This window comes from Panicum virgatum, chromosome 6K (assembly GCF_016808335.1).
Source record: "Panicum virgatum strain AP13 chromosome 6K, P.virgatum_v5, whole genome shotgun sequence".
NCBI lineage: Eukaryota > Viridiplantae > Streptophyta > Magnoliopsida > Poales > Poaceae > Panicum > Panicum virgatum.
In genome coordinates, this window is record NC_053141.1 from 26,778,616 (window position 1) to 26,789,811 (window position 11,196).

The 11,196-nt window shown below is 42.6% G+C and overlaps 1 protein-coding gene and 1 long non-coding RNA gene across 3 annotated transcripts; both read right to left on the reverse strand.

The window, feature by feature from the left end:
- Positions 1-3,022: 3,022 nt before the first annotated feature.
- LOC120713359 (serine/threonine-protein kinase prp4-like) lies at positions 3,023-5,047 on the reverse strand. The gene has a single exon (XM_039999341.1). It carries the CDS (start codon positions 5,045-5,047, stop codon positions 3,023-3,025), a length of 2,025 nt encoding a protein of 674 aa, XP_039855275.1.
- Positions 5,048-5,378: 331 nt separating this feature from the next.
- LOC120639150 lies at positions 5,379-6,747 on the reverse strand. Of its 2 annotated transcripts, none has more exons than XR_005661289.1 (4): positions 6,639-6,747; positions 6,438-6,536; positions 5,809-5,916; positions 5,379-5,701 (listed from the first exon to the last, which is right to left on the reverse strand). It is a non-coding gene; the product is annotated as an uncharacterized LOC120639150 (long non-coding RNA). The 2 variants fall into 2 exon arrangements; XR_005661290.1 differs by having other exon boundaries at positions 5,395-5,701; positions 6,645-6,739.
- Between the last annotated feature and the right edge of the window lie 4,449 nt (positions 6,748-11,196).

Genomic DNA, 11,196 nt, shown 5'->3' on the forward strand with positions numbered 1-11,196 from the left:
GGAAATTTAGCTTTTGTCAATGGTGTTGACTCATTTGTGAACCACCAAGGCTTACGAGAACCTACAAGATGATGGCTACATGTATTGCCGTTGAAGCAGTTTGCAATATTGAGCAGATCATCTGCCATTTGCTATTTAGCGGTTTTATGCCTAACAATCAAGTTTGGAATAAGCATGGTGATGATGGTGAGAATGAACCTACTCATGTTTCAATGCACTCCGTCCAAGAGAACAGGCATGAGACAGTGGAGGAAACAACTATCCCAGAAATAGTGCATGAAACCAAACATGAAGGCGTCAATGAAATCATGCAGGAAACATTAGCTGCTGATGATGTTATAGATACCACAGACTAGATGATATGTGATGGGGAGCTGAATTTCCTTGATGAAAAGAATCTACAGAAAGTTGGAGGAAATAAGAAAGGATGCAGAAACACTACTTTATCCATGTTGGGGCGTGTCAAAACTTGAAGCAGACCTAATGCTATTGGAGATGAAGTCTAGTTTACTTTATTAGAAGTCGCTTCCAAGCCCTAAAGGGTTGCGGGAACACACATCCAGGCCAACCAAGTGATCTGCCCAATGGGACTAGAGGTACAAAAAAATTTCTGCATGCCCCCAATAATTGTATCATGTATCACGGCAATAGTAGACTTGGATGCGTGTCCAGTGTGCCCAGCTTCAAGGTACAAGTGTCTAAACTCGGCAACACCAACATAAGGTGATCGCAATAAATGACCTCCTACCATGGTCGTGTGGTATTTTCCTATAATTCCTCATTTGAAGTGGTTGTTTGCAAACACGAAGACTGCCAAGTTGAAGAGGTGGCATGCCGAAGACTGACTCGTAGATGGAAAACTCAGACACCTAGCATATGGTTTCATAGTGGAGAGCTATCAATTCCAAATACAAGAATCAATTTTCCAAGGAGATAAAAAGGATAAGATTCTATTTGAATACAGATGGGATGTGTCCTTTTAACATAGTGAGCAGCAAACACAACATTTGGCCTATGACCCCATGCATATACAACCTTTCTCCTTGACTATGTATGAAGCGGACCTACATCATGATGTCGTTAAAAATCTAAGGGACAAAACAACCAGGAAATGATATCAATGTGTATTTGGAATCATTGATGGATGATATAATGAAGTTGTGGCAAAATAGTATAAAGGTGTGGGATGAGTACAAGAGAAAACACTTCATTCTGAAGGCATTGCTGTTTGTAACAATCATAGATGTTCCTGGTCTAGGTAGCTTATCAGGACAAGTTACGAAGGGTTACAAGGGATGTGTGGTCTGTTTGGATGATACATACGCAGGTTGGTTGAGCAATAGCAAGAAAATGTTTTACATGGGTCCTCTTAGGTTCCTTCCAAAAGAGTCACCCATATCACCAAAACAAGAAATCCTTTGATGGTATAAGGGAGGAAAGATCAGCTCCATACCTCAATGGGACTAAAATATAGAACATGAGAAGTAAACTAAGAGTTGAACTAGGAAAGAGCAAAGGAAGTGTACCCACTCTAGCAAATTCCTTGTGGGAAAAGAAGAAAAGAATTCCTTGTTCTAGAGTCCTTTATTTGCCGGGCCTGATTGCTCGTCATGTACTTGATAGCATGCATCTAACTAAAATGTTACCGTGAGCATGCTCAGAATGTTAATTGCCATGGAAGGTAAAGGAAAAGACTCGCTAGAAACTCGACATGGCCTAGAAGAGATGAATGTTAGAAGCAAGTTGCATTCAATTATTCAACCAAATAGAAATAAGAAGGTTCCAATTGCATCTTGGACCTTGGATAATGATGAGAAAAGGAAGATTTGTAGTTTCTTCCACAAACTCAAAGTGCCAACCAACTACTCATCAAACATCAGAGACTTGTGAACATGAAAGAGTTAAAATTCAACATGAGCTGCATGAAGGCCCATGACTGCCATGTCATTATGATAGAATTGCTCCCAGTTGCTTTTAAGGGTGTCCTTCCTATGAAGGCTAGAGATTTGATCATAAAGTTGTGCTCATTGTTCAACGCAATCTCTCACACAAGATCATAGACCTAAACACACCTGAAAGCTGTATGCAGACCTAATCAACAAAATTAATAGGTTGAGATACATTCCTGCCAACTTTCTTTGATATATCGATGCATCTGATTACTCACCTTGTCACCTAAATAAAAGCCCTTTGTCCAATCTTCTTGCATAGATGTTTCCTTTTGATAGGTTCATGAGCATTCTAAGGTAGTATGTTCGGAATCATGGGCTAGAAGTCGTTGCTTCATTTTTTTAGGCATATACATTCACTTGGATAGCAGAACTTGATATTAGTAAATCCCGTTGTATATCAGGTTTTAGGGTAGAATACTTGACCTTTAATTTGAAGTGTTGAATGAGATCTTGTGTTTATATATCTAGTCTCATGCTTAAGAATTCAATCATAGTATGACTCTGTAGTAACGCACGGGCATGGACCTAGTTTCACTAAAATATAAGGGTTGATACTCGGTCCCATGGATAGGAAATTGATCCGTCCATGAGGCAAGAAAGCACAACTTTCTGTACACGTTCCCCATTGAGCTCTTCATCGAACTCCTTCTGGTTCTAGGACGACCCCAACTAATTGTTTGAACTTCATCTCAATAATTCATTTAACTTGTGCGCACAGGTACGTGCTCAAATGTTGATTGGATTCTTATAATTAACTTAACCACATGCATGCATTTAACGACACTTCCTCTCTTATATTGACTATGTAATAAATGTAATTAAAACAAAGAAGAAAGTTACAAAAGGAATGCAAATTAAACTAAATATCTGTACGAACATACCCAAATGATAAGTGCACGTAACAACATGGTTTGTAGCTCGTCCATTGTTCCATGCTTCGTCCAACGCACTCTGATCTCAGAACTCCCAGGATACAAGACAAATACCAACGATTAGACAACAGGAACTGAAAGTTATTTTATAGCAAATTCTAAGTTCAACAACTTCAAGAGTAGACAAACATGTTATTTTCACTTGCCAGTGATAAAAGGATGGAGAAGTGCTTCTTCTACAGTTAACCTCTTTGCTGGTTCCAAGGAAAATATTTTATCAAGGAGGTCTCTGAAACTGGATACCGTTTTTTTATCCTCTCCAGGAATGCCTGAAATACAAGAACCAATGCCTTTTGGTTTAAAGTTAAATATTAACCTTCTCACAACCTGCTTGTTGGTCACAGGATCCTTGTCGGTGACTTGAAAATTCAGATCTCGGTTGAAGTGTTGCATCGTAAAGGCACCCTTACGAAGCATCTTCTTAGGGAAGGGCCCCTTCAACTCCATATGAAGCCGAAGCATATCATTGTTTGATTCTCCAGGGAATAAGACTTTCCCTGTGCAAAGCTCATATAGACAGCAACCAACCGACCACATGTCCAATGGGTGGTCATAGGGCAAGCCAAGAATAATCTCTGGTGCCCGATAGAAACGACTGACAAGATAAGGTGTAACCTCGTTCTTTCCCGCAAGCATAGCGTTGCCGAAATCACACAGCTTGAGCACATTCTTAGCCTGGTTCACCAAGATATTGTCAGGTTTTATATCACAGTGCAAAACTTTGCAATCCTTCAAGTGCTTCAGGGCGATGAAAATCTGCTTTGCGTATATCCTCACCACGGTCAGTTTAAGCCCGATGTTACGACCAAATTTCTTCAGCACCTCACGAAGATTCATGTGGAGAGATTCAAGAACTAGGCAGAGATGGTTCCGGTACCTGAAGCTAGAGATGAACCGCACGCAGTGGCGCTTGTCCTCACGGTCTGCGCTTGTTAGCGTTTCCAAGATCGCAACCTCTTGCTTACCAGACCTGTACATCGTATCATTGTTGCGAATAATTTTAATTGCAACTTTCTCAGGATCACCTTTCCCAGCTTTGTGATCTGTTGCCCGGACGACTCTTGAGAACACACCCTTCCCATGTGCCGCTGTGATCTCATACCGGCCACCCAGAACCTCCCCCAACCGGTAAGCGTAGTACCCCTCTGCATCATCCCAGTTGTCAGGGTGAACATTTCTCTCTGTGTGCAAATCCTCCTTTCCAGATTTTTGAATTCCAGACCGTGGTCGTCCAGTAGCAATGGCACTTGAAATCATAACTGCTGGTCTCTCAGTCTTGTTTGCAAGTGCTCCCGTGCTAATTGAAATATCAATGCGAGCAGGAGGCTTTCCCACTTTGGTGATAGAACTGTTCTCCTCATTCTTGTCTTTCAGATGTCCTGTTTTGTGCCCATCAACATTGCAACATGGTACGCATTCCACCTGCTGCATCTTCTGCATTTGTTTCTGATCGCTAGACTTGGGCAAGGCAGCTTCTGTCCTCCGGCTTTCCATCTCAAACTTTTCATCAGCGTGTTCCTGAACTGCTATCTTCGGTTCGACAATTTTCTCCTGGCACTCCCCTTGTTCTTCCACCTTGGAAGCAGACTTGTCCTTCACCTCTTCGGACCTCTGCCTTTTATGGCTAATATCATGTCCATCTTTTTCCTCGGACCTTGGCTTCACCTTGTAGACATCAGAACTTCTGCATTTTGAGCTTGTTGCAGAATCCCTGTGGCTAGCGCTGTTGCTAACTCTGCCGCGTACTTCGTGCGAACTGTCTATCCTGCCATGCCGATACTCAGTATCAGAGTTTCTCCTCCTCGCATGATCACCACGCCTGGAACTGCCACTCTGCCTTTCCCTCTCCGGGCTTTCGCCACGGCCGCGCAAACTTCCGCTTGAGTGCGATCTACTGTAGTAGCTTCTTCTTTCTGTATACCTTCCCCTGCTGTATCTGTTCGCAGAATCAGCATCGACATCCATAGCAGTAGCAGCACCGCCGGCGCCGAGTACCTCCCCTTCTTCTACCGCCGAGTCGGCGTAACGGTGGTGGCGCTTGTGGCGCTCTGGGGAGGCGTCAGACCGGACGTCGTCGGGGAAGCGGCGGCGCTTGTAGTTAGCCGGGGAGGCAGGCGGGCTCTGTGACGGGCACCAGCGCCCTCCGTCGTCGGCCATTGCCATGGCTATGGGGAGGTGATCGATCTTACGGCCGCGGGAACCCTGACCCGGGCCTGCTTTTATTATTTACTACAGAAGATCTCTTCGTTCGGCGGAGGCAGTGACTTCTCTTGTTCGTATCGGATTCTCCACTACGCGAGTCCGAAACGGTTCCGCTTGGGAGTCGAGGCAGCGGCGCGTCTGCCCAAGGCACCGAAAATCTTGTTTTTTTTTTGCACAAAGTATTTTTTTCGCACAGATCTTGTTTCGGATTTTGTTTCATGCATGCATATTCTAAGTTTCTAACAGGCTGACAAGGGTGCCGATCAGAGGCATTTGCGTGCCACGAAAACAATTTTTGTAGGAGACAATTTTTGCTGGATGTTTTTATACAAAACAAACTAACAGCAGAGGATATCCAACATTATTTTTCAATATACAACAGGCCATATACACACTAATACAAACTAATAATAGAGATTAAGGTATCATATTTTGCTATATATACTGTGACTACTATTACACTACGTATCCATTTGAATAACACACACAAACACACTTTATTTAGTAGTTTGACCCTTGACAGAGACATCTCATAGGCAGTATGCGGTCTTCTCATCGGCGTATATGTAGCTAGCTTCAGCGGGCCCCGGCTGGGTTACTTCATGGATCCCTTGCCTGACGAAACCAAAACAAACAAGATGCAGATATACTATATCAGTATCATTACCGATTTATTATTTATACATACAGTTGCGAGTAGTTTCAGTGACGACGTAACATACTTGTTGGTTTCGTCGTCGCATTGTCAGGATTAACAGAAGCTCCGAACGGCGGCTGGCTGTTCGAACGGGGGTTGCTGGTTGTTGGCGGTGGATTTTCCAGACCCCTGGCTGCCAGGCACATGACAAATGCAAAGAAATCAATCAAAGCTGGCATATATTAATTATATATTAGTTACTCGGTCAGAGTATAGCTATGTTTAGGTTTGTTCTGAGTTAGTAAACAGTTTCAACCACATACCTTTCAATTTGCAAAAGATGAGATGTGCATTATTCTAGTACTAAACTGAATCTACCCGCAAAAAAAAAAAGTACTACACTGAATCTGGTTGTACTTTGTGCTTCCAGCATGTCTGGAGATCTTATTGTCAAATTTAATGTATTGCCAGATTTAGTGGGTTTTCAAATGAAAAGAGTTAAATAATGGAGGAAGCTGAAAGTACCACCTTGAGGATTTTTCGGACAAACAAAAGCGGAGGAAGACACAGCCAAAAAAGGAATGGAAACACTGGTCGGGGACCATGCATGTGCTTTTGGCGACATACTCTCAGCATAGCTAGCCAGCTATAGGAGGAAGACACTACAGATGCAAAAAGGCAAACCAAAAGTGGAGGCTTTGGAAAGGTACCAACTTTTAGGGGATCCAGTTTTCTCATGGACTGGAGGAGGACGATACTCTGGTTTGGGCTGCGTCGTCGATCCTCTTTCCAGGTTCACGGGAGCAATTGTTCCTGCATGCATTTCCAGCGTCCCATCGACGAGACAGTAATTAACCAACCCGTGAGCTTGTTGGTGGTTTACTATACGTTGCATTTTAGAGAGAGAGGCGCTACCCTTACCCGACGCTTTTGACGTCATGTTGAACAATATTGCTCGTATCAATAATGCGTGATATCAAGCTGGTTTCTTGTGTTTGTGTCTGTACTGCTTCTAGTTTTGTGTATTTTGTACTAAAGCTGCCATGTATATATATAGCTAGCAGCCTTGCACGAGATAGACCGCGTGTAGAGAGTCAAGGAAATTGCCTTACTTCTTGTCATATTTGTGTCTTTTGTAAATAGTTGACTAGCAACATATGTGTATCTTGGGGTGATAGCAATTAAGTGTCTGCTTATCTTTTGCCATGTTACTTCAATTTTCTTTTTCATATGTTGTTTTTGGGGAAAAAATCATGGTTCAAAATAGTTCATTAAAAAACTAAAATATATATGTGTCTATCAAATATATTTTAGAAATGGACTACTCTCCACATATATGCTTGTTTGCCATTAGATTAAGACAATATACAATCTAAGTATATGAACACAAAAGTAATGGAAGTTTACTGCATCAAGCTGTACTGTACAACTCAAGTAATTAACAAACAATTAATAAATATTATACATATGAAAAATCAAGTGATTAATTAACAAAAAGTAACTCAAGTTGTACATGTAACTATTGCGAAAAGGAAATTTATAGCAACGCAAGTGAAATAACTAAAAATTCAAATACGTTATGCGTGTGCTATGGTTTAGTGTGTCCAACTCATCTAGAAATACCATTTAATAATTCATTGCTTTTTCTCTGCAATATTATTAATTCAAATACGTTATGCGTGTGCTATGGTTTAGTGTGTCCAACTCATCTAGAAATACCATTTAATAATTCATTGCTTTTTCTCTGCAATATTATTAGTGGCTTGCAAGTTCCAGGAGATTGACAAACAACTAGGCTCAAAAGATTTGTCTCGTCGTGTACATCAAAAATATGCAATTAGTTTTTTTATTTACCTACATTTAATGTTCCATGCATGCGTCATTTGCTATATTTAATGTTTCGATGTGATGGAAAGTTTGGAATTGGAGGGGAGTTTTTTGGGAACTAAACACAGCCTGATTGGTCTGAAGAAAGCGGAGAAAAAGGGCGACACGCCGGACGGGGGTGAGCCGGGAAAGCGAGGGCGAGCGAGCGGTCGCCTGCGAACTCGACTCGCGTGGTGGACAACCCATCGACTGGCGCGCGGGACCCGCCCGCCCCCTCTCGCTCGATGTAAGGATGGTGGTGGGGCCCGCGTGCGGTCGGCCCACTTGCCCCCGCCGCCGGGTCGGGTGGGCTGCAGACTGCTGCGCTGTGAGCAGGCAATTTTGACTAATAATTAGGGGTATTAAATAAAGTCAATTTACAAAATTAACTTCACAACCCTGCGCTACTTCACGAGACGAATCTAATGAGATCTTTGACCGCACGGTTAGAGGATGGTTACTGTAGCATCACTGTAGCCAATAATCGATTCGTCATGAAAAATTACACTCATCCGTGAAAAGATTTTACAAATAAACTTTATTTAGTACTCCATACATGTGAGATTATTTTCTCAGAAATCATATATGCTACTCGTACTACCCAAACCAAACAGGATCTTGGGTTGGCCACTGGTTGGGTCTTTGTTCGCTCGGGGCCCGCCACAGCCTCGTAAGCCGCGCGCGACGCGCCCATCACCACCACCATGTGGGGCCGGGGATCCCGGGAGGCGGGAGCGCCCCGCGCGTGTGGGTGGTGGCGTGCGCAGGGGTGGCTGCGTGTGGCGGGACCCACCCCGCGCAGGCGCAGCCACGAGTAGCGTGTGGCCTCCACGCACCCCCCCCCCCCCCCCCTCGTGGAATTTCTCGGGCTGCAACTCCAGCTCGGTGCTCGGCTGCTCGCATTGGCTCGTCGTTTGTTTCTAGTGGCGCTTTCGCGCGGGTTGTTTACCCTCTCTTTTTCCCATTTCTGCATCGCGGTTCGGGGGGCCTCGTACGACGGAGGGGTGCGTGCACGTGGAAAGTTGGTGCGGCCACCGTGGCATTAAAGATTCGGCGTGATTACAAATAATCGGACGCTCAGTTGCAAAAGATAAGTAGTAGGAGTACACATATTGTTATTGCGCAGTGAATATTGTATAAAACATGAGGTTAGTGTTACGGTGGTAATTTTTCATCCTCAAATGTATACATAATTTTTGATGTTGCAAGTGTTGATTTCTAATATTGCGACAAATTGTATTGTCCGATAAAATATTATGATCGGACATACTGACGTTAGTGATGCCGTTCTGCCTTCTAGACTACTCCCCACCTTGGGTAGGCGGTACACGTACCAATCGGAAGAAAACTGCTCCCTTTTACCACTTGGTCAAATTCTAGCATTTGCAAATGTTTTGAGCTTTGCAGTCGTAGCTTCTTGTGCACGGTGTATTAGCCTATTTTTTGTGTGCGTGTTTGTTCGATTCAAAGTCATGGCACGAGACTTCTCTATTCTCTCCGAGGAAGTTGGTTCGAATTACTGAACTGTACACATCTGTTGACAAATGGTTTTGCTGGCATGGCTAGGCTTTTATATTTCTTTTCCTGCCCAAGTCTATACAGTTATCAAGTGTAGACAGGAGATACAATAAATCAGAAAATGAGAAAGATACACATATGGCACGATTGGGAGACTTGTTCAACGGGGAGCAGATCTTTGGAGTGTACTACGAAGCTTCCTCGCGGCGACGCCGGATGCGAGGTCTGCTGCTGAAAACCGACAAATGCCTAGCACTAGAAGCCTGGGAGAAATCGAAGGCACAGTTGGACAAACTAGGCAGGTTGACACGCGATGCGCGTCTATTCGAAAAATATTAACTTGAAAAAAAATGATGAAACATAAATTTATATTTTGTTGTCATCAATCCAATATTAAATTTAGATATTTTATACTATCATAATGGTCATCTAAGCACAGTATAACTTTTTTTCTTAGAAATCCGTTGAGTTTTAGGCGTGAGTAAAAATAGCTGACAGAGTAATGTATGAAATTAGTGATGAAAGAATAATTGATCCTATTTTTTGAATTTATGTACGGGAAATAAATTATAAAAAGTATTAGAGCTATCGTAGATGAACGTGGTGTACAAAGTTATTATTTTCATATCTAGGAAAAGTTAAATTTATTTTATTTTTTCTATACGAAATTACCATCGATGTTTTTTTTCAAATGATAGAGGCACCTAATAGTACCATGGTTCCATTAAGTGGGGCATACTAAATGTGCATGGGTCCCAAATGGTGTGGGCCCCCACTAAGTAGTATACAAACAGTTGGGCTATTACATGTGAACGCAGTATACAAAATCATATTTTTTTTATATAAAAAATAATTAAATATATTTTATACTTAAACAGTACATGTGGCCCAATGAACAGTACCCAGACCACGTGGCCCACTTAAACAGTACGCGGGCCCAATGAACAGTGCCCCCCCCCGCGTGGGGCCGGAACGAACGGCAGCGCGGCGATTCCTGGCACATTAGTATAGTATATTAATTAATTAATTAATTAATGCATAGATGAGACATTACAACAACCTTGACGAACAGTATTGTGAATTGGTGTACCAGCTTGGTCTTTGTCCGCGTAGCAATTCTCACCGTCCATGTTTCCCTTTGCATGCATGTGATTGCAAGTTCCAGGAGATTAACAAGTAATGCATAGAATGAGACAACAACCTTGACGACGAACAGTAGTATTAGTATTGTAAAGAAACCGGGTATAAGTACCACCTTGGTCTTTGTCCGCGTGGCTGTGTTTAGCGTTCATGTTCATTTTGAATGCATGTTCCATGGCCTTATTTGATTTGTGCTATGCTAGAATTGTATCGACTTTGACCGCTAATTAGAGTTATTAAATTTAGATAGTTTTTAAAACTAACTTCAGAATTCCTGGCTATGAACCCTAAAGAATCTAATGAGACATCTGACCGCGTGATTAGAGAGTGGTTACTGTAGCATCATTATAGCCAATTATCGATTAATTACTGTTATTAGATTCGTCACGAAAAATTATACTCATTCTTAAAAAAAATTATAAATAAACTTTATTTAATACTCTATACATGCAAAATTACCTTCTCAGGAACCGTGTGCTAGGATCCTGTAATGCGACGGTCTGTGATTCATTCAATCAATCGGTGACTTGACAGTCGTCGACACGTCTTCCCACCCTGTGTAGCCAGAAAACGCGCGAACCATTCTAGTCTGTGTTGAACGAAATTTCCTATGGTCTCTCGTATAATTAATTTGCAGATACTAAAAATAGTTTGGGCTACTAAAATTATATTCGTCTACATCAACAAGCTGTTTCAAAGAAAAATCGAGCCATTATTGGTTTCAAACATGACATGGCTCTACATTAGGCGACCAAAAACCGTGTAAATACACTACTATAAAACAGGCTTTTGTTCCTGGCCATTTGTCCCGGCAGCTTTTGGGCCCGGGACAATAGGTGGCTTTTGTCCCGGGTCCAACGGCTAGCCGGGCCCGCGGGGGGACGGGGGCCTTTTGTCCCGGTTGGAGACACCAACCGGGACAAAATGGGAGACTTTTGTCCCGGTTGGT

Coding starts and splice junctions, on each gene's coding strand:
- LOC120713359 (XM_039999341.1), bottom strand. CDS start 5,047: ATGGCAATGGCCGACGACGGAGGGCGCTGGTGCCCGTCACAGAGCCCG.